Raw genomic sequence first — 12,957 nt, forward strand, 5'->3', positions numbered from 1 at the left:
GGTGGCAGGGGCTGCCAGGCTCCTCAGATCAGACAGAATAAGCAGGATGAGAAACACTTCTGGGTCAGCCATCACCTTCAATGAAGTCAGACTCCTCCGTCTGGAGGTTCACCCCTTAGTCTAACTTCAGTCATTTATGCTGTGCATGGTTTAATTTCATTTCACCATGCTGCACTTTTGTTTTACCATGATGAACTTTCTTGGGTACAGACCTCCTCAGGCCCCAGGGCTTGGGCAAGAGGGGAGAGGCCATTTTGGGAGATACGAGCAGATTCCGGCTCTCTCCGCGATTCCTGACAGTTGCAGGGCTGAGTGACACAGCCCTGAGGTCTCTTGGAGTTTTGAGCTCCCTGGGTAGGTAGACTGAGATAGGCAAACGTGGGTGGAGTCAGCTGGGGCCTAAGAGGGGTTGTTAGCCAGGGGAAGGGGCGCTTGGGAAGTTCTCTTCTGTCGGGGCTGTGGGATGCCTTGTCCTGCCGGTGGTGGCGGCTTGTGGCTGAGTGAAGAACTGATCTTAGTCTGGCTCCAAGCAGCAGCTTCCTACTGGGGCAGAACCTGGGGAGGCAGACTCTCTGGGTGGGGCTGCTCTGGGAGCAGCAGCCAGAGGGTGACTGTGACCTTCAGTGACGGAGATGGGCAGGTCAGGAGATGGCAGTGTCCAGGAGGTCTCAGAAATGCCGTAGAGCCCGTGAACTGGAAACCCGAGGCCTCTGCAGGGGGAGGGGTGGGTGATGGGAAGTGGTCGGAGAAGGGCTTAGGCATGGGAGCTATTGGTGCTGGGGACCTTCCTGGGAGCCACTCCTTCCTGGGTGGGACCCGGAGCATCCTCCAGTGGGAGCTTCGGTGGTTTGGCTTGGTTCCTTTCAGGGTGTGACTTTGGCCTCACCGCTGTGGTAGGGCAGGTCCAGCTGCACAGTCTTTGAAAACTTGGACCTGGGCCACTGAGGGGTCCACACGGGTGGGAGGGAGGGCAGACACGGTCTGCGGGTCTGTTCCCGGGATGTCACATTCAGGAACGTGTAGCGCCGTAAGCCACGCTGCCACCAGTTCGTCCTTGACTCCTGTGCACGTGGTTCGAGTGTGTGAGCATGCTGGTCATCCTGCTGAACTGTGTGACCCTGGGCATGTACCAGCCCTGTGACGACATGGAGTGCCTGTCAGACCGCTGCAAGATCCTGCAGGTGAGCCTCCCTCTCTTCTGGGGTGTCCTCTCCCAACCTCAGGGCTCGACTCTGGGGCAGCTCCCCACCTCTCCTACCTAATTGCCCCTCCAGCCTCCTTTTATTTCCCAGCTGAGGGTCCTCACCCCATCCCATGCACACCAGTGAAGTGCAGCGGCTGACACGTCTCTGCCTAGAGCCTGCTTTGGCTCCCTAGTACTGCCCTCCCCGTGTCTTTTAGGGGTGTCCTCTTGCATGTTTTCCTGTTCTTACTTCTCAGGTCCTGGGTGGGCCCTGACATGGCGCCTGCATGGGTTTGGGCAGGGTCTGAGGAACCATAGAACGGGGCTCTGGGGCTGTACCCATTTCACAGAAGTAGACTATTTGAGGCCCATCCCTGGGATTCAGACTCGACTTTCATTTTAATCATGGCATGTAGTTGCTGTGCAACCTGGGGCAAGTTGCTTGGCTTCTCTGAGTCTTGTTTCATTAACTGTAAAGGGGGCTGCCCCGTGTGTGCCATTTGGAGGATTAGGGGAGAGAGTGTAGTTCTGTCTGTCCTAGTGCTTGGCCATTAGTAGAGATAACGAGGGAGATCCCGGTGCTCACCCCTGGGTCCTTGTTGTCTGGGCTAAAGCGATGAAGAGAATGGGCCGTGCAACCTTGGGCAACTCCATCCCTTCCCTGGGCCCTGGACTCCTCTCTGTGAAGTGGTTGAGTGGACCAGGGCCTCTGAGGTTCGCTTCCTGCCCCACCTCTGACCTCACAGTGCCTCCGACTCCCACTTCCGCCCCGAGAGCTCACTCTGCCCTGCGCTGCCTTCCTCCTCCCCCACAGGTCTTCGATGACTTCATTTTCATCTTCTTCGCCATGGAGATGGTGCTTAAGATGGTGGCCCTGGGCATTTTTGGCAAGAAGTGCTACCTCGGGGACACATGGAACCGCCTGGATTTCTTCATTGTCATGGCAGGGTAGGTAATGGCCTGTTTTTGATGCGTGCCAGCTGCCACGTGGCTAACCTAGGGGCTTCTGGGAGGTGGTGATGATGCCGTGTGAGGATGCAGGGCCTGTGGTCCACAGGACAGAAGAAATGATGCTCTCTGTGGACAGGCCCGGACAGACCACTGTAAGCATCTGCTCTTCTAGATGGGCAGCGAGGACTGTCTTATGTTGATTAATTGAAAGAGAAGGTCACTCAACCTCACGAAGCCTCCATTTTCCCATCTGTAAAAAAGGAGTAAAGATATCCGCTTGGTCAAAATGAACACCAGTGAGTGTCAGATGCCAGCAGCAACAGCATCACCATCATAACCGTGATTATCATTATCATCATTGTCACCACCACCACTATCACCATATTACTGTTATCCTTCATCATCACCACCACCATAACCATTACTATTACCATGGTCACCATCACCATCATCATCATCATCATCACCATGATCATTCACTATCATGATCATCACCACCATCATCATTATAGTCATCTTCATCATCACATCATATTTTCACCACCATCCATCATCATCACCATCATCATGGTTACCACCATCATCTCCACAGTTATCATTGCCATCACCATCATCATCATCACCACTTCATCACTACTATCACTATCATCATCATCACCACCGTCATCATCATCATCATCATCACTATTATCATCACCGTCAGCATCACCATCGTCATTATTATGGTCACTTAGCAGGTCGGAAACGGAGGGCAGACTTAGGCGCCATCTGACCTCATTTCTGGTCACTTCTAATGAAGCCCGAATGTCACTTAACCCAAGGAATTTAAGACCTGGGTTGTAGAATGAGACTTGATGCAAAAAAGAAAAAAGCCACATGCTACAGCCAGTCATCCCTGGGCTCTCTCTCAGGAGAAACTGGGTTTCATTTTACCCATTTGGAGTATCACTTCAGGCGTCCTGCCTACTTCCCTGAAGTCTGTTCAGCAGCCAGGGTTGCAGAGGGCTCTGTTGAGTGTGGGTGCTGCCCTGGAGACCTGGAGAGGGGAAGAGAAGGCCATCTGCAGGTCAGTCCTGTTAGGCTCACTCCAGGACAGTGTCCGGCAGCTCGGCTGTGGTGGGGTCTGCCCACACTGGGACTGGGGCTCTAAGCAAGGTGCTGTGTTTTGCTGAGATCATTTAACCCAGGAGTCGATGGAACCAGGCTGGGGATATGGGGACTTAAGTTCTGTTCTGAGGAGGTAACACATGGGAAATAAAAGGCAAACAGGCACTAACCATGCTTGGCTATGGCTCCACAGGGCGGGAATTAGGAGAGAAGAAGGCTGGTGACCGTGAATGCAGGTGTGCCTGTTAGTGTGTGTGTGTGTGTGAGCATATGTATGCGTTTGTACATGAGTGTTTTGCCATCCATAAGGGGCAGCAGAGTCACCTGTAAATGGCTGAGAGGGAGCACTGGAGAGGTACAGGCCCAGGAAGGTGCCGAGTTCTTGGATTCTGTCCTGAAATGTGACAGTTTGTGTACCACTGTGTTTTCCAAGCATCCCTTCCTGATGGTGCTGTTCAGACGCCCAGCCCCCTTGTCTCCCAGGGATTTGGACCCTGCCTGAAGGCAAGTAGATTTCAGATGGTTTCAGATGGGTACCAGGTCATCACCTTTGTCAGGTACGTTTTCATTTTGGGCTGGCTAGAGAATACTCCTAAGTAGAATTTCAAAGAGAAGGTTTTGGATAGTATCATTTTTTCATATTGGCTGTGCAGACTCATCCCTTTGATCTTGGAACGGGAAGGATGGAGTGTGTCTGCTCTTTTCATGGCATTGAGATTTTACTCCCTTAGATCGGTGACACTGTGCCATGTGAATTGATAACACAGGGCTGCTCGGAGCCCAGTACCACCTTGCTCTCCTTTGTTGGAAGGGAACAGCTTTGTCCAGCCGAGAGGCTGGTTATTTTCCTCCTTGCCTTCAGAATTCAGACTTTCTCTGGGGTGTCCAGAACTTGTAGTTCCCGCTTCAAGTGCTCCAGTGGCTCAGAGCACTTGCCCTGGTTCTTCTTTGGTTTTCTAACTCGTTCCTACTCTGTCCTTCTCCAATTACTGAGAGCTGGACCAGCTCTCCTCTCTCTTGTCTCTGCATCTGTCCTGTGTTCGCCTGGGATGGAAGGGAGTTCCGGACTCAGCTCTGTGAGTCACCCCTGGGCTCTCTCTCAGCAGGGTCCTTTGTCCCTCACTGCCCCTCCTGGAATTGTCCCCTTTTCTGCCATTCTCGTCGCCTGCATGTCTTCTTGCTGTTGTGATTTCTGGGTTTCAGGACAGTTTGTGCCTGGTTTTGTTTTATGGGTGTGCTATTCACCCACATCTCCTTGGGAGTACTGATGATGCCTCTCTAAAGGCCCTGCTTTTGGAAGGAACTTAGATCAGAGTGCCATTTCCAAAAGTTAAAAAAAAATAAATATGAAGAAAAGTGACCCTTGCACAAATCGGACAGTGCCTGTGCACCCCTGGTTATTCCGCTAAATGGGGGACAGGGGGGTGGTGATGACAGCCTCTGGGAGCAGGTGTAGAAGACCAGGGAACCATTGGAGCTGAGTGACGACATGGTGATGGCCTCCCCTGAAGTCAGCATAGGCTGGTGATGGGCAAAAGTCTTTCCTGTTGGGCAGAAATTGCCTCCATCTTTGCCTAGTAAAAGTCTATAAATCAGCTTGCAATTCCCCAGCGTCTACACCTTTTAATTAACAGGAAAGAATAAATCAAACAAAGGCTTTGTCCCCTAGATACTGAAAATTCACCAGGAACATCTGTTAGTGCATGCTAACAGGGCCTCACTATGTAGCCCTGGCTGGCCTGGACCTCGCTGTGTAGACCAGGCTGGCTTTGGATTCACAGAGATCGCCTGCTTCCAACTTCCCAGTGCTGAGATTGAAGGTGCGTGGCATGTCGGGCAGCTTTTCCTAACTCTTGTCTCGGGAATGTCATCTCTTTGGCTGGGTCTGCCCTTCCCATCTCGAAGTCCCGTCCTCCCCCCCCCCCATCGCCCCGGTTGGTTAGACCTCAAGCTCAGCTCTGTTTCTTGTTCTGCTCCTGTGTGCTATCACACCGGGATCTTCAAGCTGATCAGGGAGGGGATCTGGATCAACCTCAGCATCCAGTATCGCGTGAGGGGCTCTGTTGATAACTTCCTGGTTCAGGATAAGCGTGTGTGTGGGGGGGTAGCATCAGGAAAGGCTGGCATGGGGCTGCTGTGTAAAGCACATTTTCACAGTCTTACTGTATGAGCTGGGTGGGTGGGGGGAGCCCCGAACTGTTACCCTCATTGTGGCCCACTGGTGATGCAACTTGTCCATCAGCTTCTTGGGGGACTTTCTCCCAGAGTCATGAACACTCACAGGCCTACCCCTGTACTAGATGCGGAACCAGATCTACCCTTGTTTCCAGGGTCTTCACTATCCTAAGAACGGTGTGGATGGAGAGGGCAGGGTGATGGGTATAGCGGGTACCCCAGAACTCAGTTTCACCCTTCCCACCCCCACCTGGTTCTTACCACCCCCAGAGCTGCCCCCCCAAAGTCCCCTTAGTACTATAAACGTTCTGTTTCCAGAGTAACAGGCCTGACATCCCAAGGATATTTTCTCCCTTCCCGCCCCACCCCTTCCCCAAATTACTGGCTGCTTCTTCCGAGACACAGAGGGTGACACAGAACCTCTGAGTTGCAAGGTTCCTTGGAGGTCACAGCCCTTCATCTCCAGCTCAGTGGAGCTGAATCGAGATCAGAGGCCCCATTTGTATGCTGCCCCTGCAGGGAACTCACTATCATGCAAGGCAGCCCGTCTCAAAATTGGAACATTAAAAAAAAGTGCTAGAAAGTTCGCTTGCTCGCTCGCTGAGCTAAAGTTTGCCTTTCTGTGGCTCCTACCTGTTAGTGCCATGGGTCCCTGAGTCAGCGTTTGGTGAGGAGCTCTTACAGTCCAGACTTTGTCCCCGGGAAGTGGGGACACAAGGTAAGGGAGGCAAATGCTCTTCCTGATGGCATGGGGCCTCGGAGTGTAGAACAGAGGTGCAGAACACACACGACAGACAAATCCTGCCCAGAAGGACCAGGGCGACACAAGGACATGGGTTCAAATCCCCCAGGGGCTGGAATGTCCTCAAGACACAGAGCTGGGGTGGGGAACTGTCCAGCAGAGAGAATCTTATGTGAAAAGCTCACGTTCTGGAATGTGTGGAGCTGAGAGATGAGGCTAGGAGACAGGTCTGAGGCCTGTCACATGGGGAAACTGAGGCCACAGGGAAGGGTCTGTGTTCAGACTCTCCGCAGCCCTCCAGAAGTCTAGAGGTGGCTTCGTTTTTTTCCCTTCAGGATGAACCGCCCCAGGCCCCTCCCACCGATTGTCTGAGGACAGTGTTCAAAGATGCTCCACTCGTGGGGCTTGCACCACGCTGTCTCTGTCCATCATCACAGTCTTTCCTGGAGGATAGGATCATAGCCTCCAATGACAATGGCTTTGGGGCAGATGGGAGAGGCTGCACCATCCCAGTAAAGTGTCTCATGGTCGTGTTTGCCCTCCAAGCTGGGTCTTCTTCACCTCGGGATTCATGGCGGGTGACTTTTTAAACCCAAACAGCCGGTGACTTTGGGATAAATAATAGCAGGTGACTTTTAAACCCTTGGGATAAATAGCGGGTGACTATTAAACCCAAACTTTGCCTGTAGCTGGGACTTTCATCTCAGAGGGGCTTCTGGAGGAGGGATCCAGCTGTTTGCTCTCTGTCTCACTTCCTGTTCTTGCTCAGCCTGGCCTGAGAGCCCTGGCATTCTTATTTCCCACCGTTGCTCTTCGGGTGTGGCCGACCCTTCCTACTGCCTTTCACTTAAGCCCCTCTCTCCTGCCTTGTCCATTAGGAGGTCATGAAATATTCACCCACTGCCTGACATCGTGCTGAATTCCATCTCCCTCCTCCGTGCCCAGGCCTTTATGAAGTGACCACTGCCAGCAGCGGGGCGGGGGGGGGGGGGGGATGGGGGGGATGATGAGACACCTTGAGACACCTGTGTGAAAAGCTAAAAGCTTCCACAGGAATTTCGAAGCTGGTCCCTGGGAGGACAGGGACCTGGGTGGGGCTGTGAGCTCTTTGGCGGATGAACGTAGGGAGCAAGTGTCAGCCCTTTGGATCGGAAAGCCCTTCAGAACTAAGGACGGCGACATCACAAGGGAGGACCTCCATGCAGAAAAGAGCTCCTGACTGAGGGACAAGGGGGTGTGTGTGCTGCTAAAATTCCTTCCCAGAGGAGATGCGAGCCATGTCTACCCCTCCTCCCAAGGTCCCAGTGACAAACTGAGGATTATCCCAGCTAAGCCTGTTGACTGTTTACCCTCCCTCGTGGAGGGTCACAAGACCCTCGCCCGAGTGTCCAGCTGCTTTCTACTCCTCTGCCTTGAATGCATGTGGCAGGTCAGGGAAGACTAAGGGGGAGAGGGGGTCGAACTCCAGGCTATGGAGAAGCCCACCTCCCTGCTGGGTAAAGGCTTTCTGGCGCAGCCTGTTGAGGGAGGAGGAGAGTCCACACAGCTGTGTGCGAGCTGGGATGGGTGATCTCCTCGACCTTCAAGCACAACCTTTCACCTCTCTCCGTGTTTCAGGGAGCAGCAGAGTCATGGGCGCAGCCTCTTGGGCCCACTCCAGGGATGTGGGCGTGAAGGGACCTAGGGGTCCTGCTGTGGTGGTCTGTGGCTGCTGTCAGAGAAGCTGGCTCTTGTGACCTCCATAGGAAGCTATGAGAGGTGGAGATCATGACTTCCAGTTCTAGTTATTGGTGTTGTATAAAGCGTTGCCATGCAGGTGCTAATGTCCTTGTGACTTCCTGGGTCTCTTCTTTCATGGTCACAAGGCAGTGGCTGGAGCTATGAGTATCTGAATTGAAGGCCATACGGCACAGAGATGGCTATACCAGCCATGCTTGTCTACTTGGGCCGGAAAACAATGTTTTCTTTACCAAATCCCTTCCTTTCCTGGTGCTTTTGGCTGGAGCCAAATCTCATGGCTACTCTTAGCTACAGGGATGCAAGGAAAGCAGAAACATCTTTGAACTTGGCTCAGTCAATCAAGAGCTACTCTGTGGGGTCGAGTCAGATTGGAGAAGAGGATTCCTGTCAGGTTGGCAGTGTCCTCGTTGAAGCCATGGTCCTTGGTTGCCACTTCCATGGCTCTGCCCAGGCTGGCTGGGCAGAGTCTGTGCTCTGCTGAGAAATCTAAGGTTGGTACTGATCGTGCATGTGCCACACAGGCCAGTGCGTGCCGATGGACCAGCTGCGGTCAGTGGGCAGAGGGTCATTACTGGGGCTGCTCACAGAAGCTGCTGGGGGAGCCTTCCTCCCACGTGGCTGTGTTTGTTATCTGTGGCTCAGGGAAGCCCCGTAGTTGCCCAGAGTCTCAAGAGGCCCTGTGTGATGACCTGTCACTGACCACTCTACTTTGGGACTTTACAGGTCTTCTGTCTGATGGCAGGTCCCCAGAGCCTGGCCTTGGGTCAAGGACATGGCTCCGGAGGCCGCAAGCTGCATGGCTTTCCTGTCTGTTGGGTGAAGATCTGTGTGATTGGGTGGGTGTGGACCTGGGAAGGTTCCAATCAGAATCTGAGTGTAAATGTTGGTTTCATTTGCAGACAGGGCTGGCTGGAATAGGTGATGGTCACTGTGTGGGACTGTTTCCATAGAAACAAGATGGTAGCCACCGTGGGGGATGGGTGAGTTGCCAGAGATCCTCAGACCTGCCTGATGAGTCATACTGGTCAGGTGTGAGTCAGGCAGGAACCTCAAGTCAGATGATGCGGGGATTCTCCCAGCTCCTTTGCTGAAGAGCCTTGTCTTCCATCATGGCTGGCTCCGGAATCTGGACAGACGTCCTTGTCTGTGCAGCCATTTCTGCTGTTTTTCTGGGGCTAGTGCTGCTCACTGGAGTTTGTCGATCTGTGCAGGATGGCAGCAACAGCAGCTCCCCATGGCTACTCCTATTTCCTTTTCTGCTCAGCCATTGAGGCCCGGAATTGAGCCTTCTTGGCTCTGATTGGCTGGAGTGGGCTCTGTGTTCATCCTTGAGCTCTACTAATGCCTCATGGCTTGAGAACAAGGAGGATATCCCAGGAGGATGTTGGGGGGAGGTGCAGAGTGAGGAACCCTGGCCCTGGGTTCCTTGGAGTGCAGCCAGGAGCTGGGGCAGCAGGAGCTGGCTCACGTGTGGCTTGCTGATGGCCTGGGATCTTTTACATCTCCCATCATGTCCTCAGCCTCAGGATCCCGAGGGAGGGGTTCAGGTTGTTAAAGCTGCTTTGAAGATGAGGAAATGGAGGCTCATAGAAGTTGGTGGCCCGCTCCAGGTCACCACCCTATCCAGGGGGATCTGGGATTGCTCAGATATGGCTGCCCTGGAGCCCATGCTCACTCCAGGTATGAGGGAGTGTCACCTTTTCAGAGGTCAAAACAGTCCCATTGGCCTGTCCCAAGGACTTGGGAAGTCTCCCCGACTCTCAGGAGGCTGCGAGGGGTGTTTGCTTCTTACTGTCTGTGGCAGGGCTATAGTGCCCTTCCCCCACTGCCCAGTAGCATAGCCCACCCCGGGTGGGACCAAGACGAGCCTGAGCTCACTCAAGGGAGGCAGACATTGCAAAAGGCAGGGGTGGTGGGGGCGGGGGGTGAGGAGGGGATGGACGACGACACATAAAAAAAAAAGCATGCACTGAGGATAGCTCAGTGCATTACATGCTCACCCTACAAGTGTGGTTAGAACTTGGAACTCTTACTCTCTTAAGAGCCAGGAGGACATGGCCGCTCACCTGTAATTCCAAAGCGCTGAAGGCCAAGATGGGATCCCTGGCCAGACTCTTTGTATTGGTGAGCTTTGGGTTCAATTAAGAGAATGTGCCTCAACAAACAAGGGTGGAGAGCATCAAGGAAGACACCCAACCTCAGACTCAGGCTTTCCCAGGCACGCATGCACCCTCACACATGGGAACCCGAACACACACTGTACAAAGGCACAATCGGGCATTATTGAGTGGGGCATGGGACTCAGCTCATGTCTGGGAACCTGGCACTCACGAGGCTGAGGCAGAAGGATTGCCGAGAGTCTGAGCCACAAAGGAAGACTCTGTCTACAAACCAGACCAAACAGCATACATACTTTACCCGAGCACCGTGCATTTATCTCACGACCCCAGCAAAGACGAGGCCTTGTGGCAGAGCGCTGAGTGCAGGCCAGCAGAGGGAGGGTCTTGAGTCCCCTGATCACTGAGTTCCCAGGGCCACCCAGGTTCCCACCCTCCTGGGATCTACCTTTGTAACCCACCTTACTAAGACTTTGTAGCCGTCCTTCCTCGTGCAGAATCCCCCCTGAACTATGCACCAGGGTTCACTCAGTTAACACTCACTTTCCTCAGTAGTCAAGCGGGCTTAACCACCTCCAGCCGCCTGGACTTGGAGACTTGGTGTGAGGAACTATGGGTATCTTAGTACCGACATGCTATAAGGAAACACCAGAGGCTGCCTGGGTGCCGGGAGCTATTGTTATAAACAACAGACACGTATTCCCAGTTCCGGAGGCTGGGACTCCAAGGTCAAGCTGCAGGAGGGTTTGGAGCCTGGGGAGGGTCCACTACCTCACAGATGTGTTTCCTCAGAGCACCCTCACCGACGAGGGGTGAATAGTTCTCTTTGGTTTGGTCTGTAAGGGTACCAATTTCGCCCTGATGTACCCCAAGAACCCCCACATCCTCATTCCGTGCTTTTGGGCACTAGAATTTTAACGTATGACTTCGGAAGGGCTATAAACCGACCACAATCACGGGTGAAATCACCATGTCTGTTGAGGAACTGCTCTGTGTCGGGAGCCACGGTGTTATTCTCGTGGTATCTCCACCTGTTACCTTCTCCCTTGCTCTGCACACGCTGCCCCAGAACCCCCACTGTGTGCTGGGTGTCAGGCCAGTGTCCCAGGCGGATAGATGGTCTAGTTGCCAAGTGACACAGGCTGAGTCATCTCCAGCTGCCTCCTGACAGAGTCATCCCCAGCATCCTACCTTCCCTGCCACGAACCCCATCTTCCACCACATTTTAAGAAAGCCCCCCCCAGGGCCCTCCCAGAGACTGAGGAAGCAGGCATAGGCGCCAGCCCTGGGTGGGGTGTTTCCTGGAAAGATACACCCCAGGTTCTCCGAGTTGCTTCTCAGTAGCTTCACAAGCTCCTCTTGTAACCTTGTCCTTCAAGCTGTTTATTGGACAAGCTCTCCCAGGGACCCGGGCCTGGGCTCAGTGCTGGGGACCTGGCTGGGACCCTGAGGCATCTCTGAGGATCTGAGACATGCAGAGTAAGTGTCAGTGGGACACAAGGCAAGAAGAGCTCAGCTCAGCTTGGGGGTGAGCCTGGGAAAGCCAGGAAGGGCTCTAGATACAAAGATTGGGCTGAAGGGGCCTGGAACACTCCGAGAGCTGGGGTTGCTGCCAGACAGTGGGGTACAGTGGGTAGCGGGCAGTGCTGGGGATGAGGCCAGAGGGCTTCCAGAATCATGGCCCGGGCCTTCCCGGGTCTTCCTGCCTGGGCGAATGTGACTTCTTCCTTCAGGGTACATGTGACTTGTGGATGAGGGTGAGCCAAAGAAGCTAAGGAAACTCACGATGGCTCATCCTGACTGTCCCTGCCTCATGCCAGGCCCCTGAGTCTGTGTTAGCACCTAGTTCCGTTGAATGTCTCACTCAAGGTTACTTATTAGGTGTATTGAGAGTGAGCTGGGACTGGAACCCAGGAACACGCTCTGACCATTGGACAGCACTACCTCCAAGGATGCCGACCATCTATCTCACTTGCTATTGTGTGTGTGGTGGTCACTGGGCCAGTTGAGGGGGAGCTCGTGAACTGTGATGAGATGGGGGTAGGTTCTTCCACACCTGGCTGTGTCCCCTGGGTGTTCTCTCCTGCAGATGATAGGTTCAGGAATCAGACCGTGGGAGAGTTTACCTGGGGATGTGCGTGTCTACTTGGTGACTACTGAATGCTCAGGAAGCCCTTCCCAGCCTGCCAGAACCGAGTGGCAGGTGGCAGAAACCCAAGGCACCTCGGCTCCCTATCGCCCAAGCCTCAGGGGAGGAGACTAGACAGAATGGAGGGCAGAGCTGCCCGAGCGGAGGACTCTGTGCCAGCAGCTCTTTCCCAGGCTTCTGTGTTGGTGCCGTCCTCAGGCCGCACCGAGGCAAAGTGGCCCTTGGCGCATCCAGTTCCCAGGCCATATATTTAGGGAGGGGCGTCTCCTCTCACCTGGTCCAGCTCAAGGACTGGCTGACCCCGTGAACCCATGCCAGGGGCCCGTGTCTCCATCTGAGCAGTCCTGGGTCTCTCCCTGGAGCCAGGAGTTACAGGAAGAGGCTCTTTCTCAGGAGCACTAGAAGATGCCCTGAAAAGTCCTCCTCACCCTCTCTGCTTTCCGCTCAGCTACCCCCCTCCTCCCCACAGGAGCCCAGCCCCTCAGGGAGGACAGTGTCTCTTCTCCCAGCGGAGGGGTTCCAGGGGGGAAGTGCTTTAAAGCAAAATTGCTTTGCCCAATTAGGTGCTTGGGAGCTGGCAGGAGGTGGCGGGGAGTTGTTGACTTTTTTTTCTCTTAAAGACTTTTAGCACCGAAACTGTGTGATAAGTAACTGTGTAATTAGGAATTAATTTCTCACCCTTGAAAGGGATGTCTTACTTGGGGCCTGAGGGAAGTCAGCCCTGTGGTTATTCACCCACTCAGCAGCTTCGCTTTCACCTTTTAGGAGCTAGGATGGGCCGGGGACCACTTTC

The 12,957-nt window shown here is 53.9% G+C and overlaps 1 protein-coding gene across 2 annotated transcripts in view; it reads left to right on the plus strand.

Moving 5' to 3' along the window:
- The first annotated feature begins 1,051 nt into the window (after positions 1–1,051).
- Positions 1,052–12,957, plus strand: part of Cacna1i (calcium voltage-gated channel subunit alpha1 I) — an 84,931-nt gene continuing 73,025 nt past the window's right edge. For both annotated transcript variants that reach the window (XM_042264593.2, XM_042264591.2), the window contains exons 1-2: positions 1,052–1,181; positions 1,998–2,131. In XM_042264593.2, coding sequence (XP_042120527.2) covers positions 1,089–1,181; positions 1,998–2,131 — 227 coding nt within the window. In that variant the 5' untranslated portion in view covers positions 1,052–1,088. The remainder of the gene's footprint in view (positions 1,182–1,997; positions 2,132–12,957) is intronic.

The sequence above is a fragment of the Peromyscus maniculatus genome, chromosome 20 (genome assembly GCF_049852395.1).
Source record: "Peromyscus maniculatus bairdii isolate BWxNUB_F1_BW_parent chromosome 20, HU_Pman_BW_mat_3.1, whole genome shotgun sequence".
Lineage (NCBI taxonomy): Eukaryota > Metazoa > Chordata > Mammalia > Rodentia > Cricetidae > Peromyscus > Peromyscus maniculatus.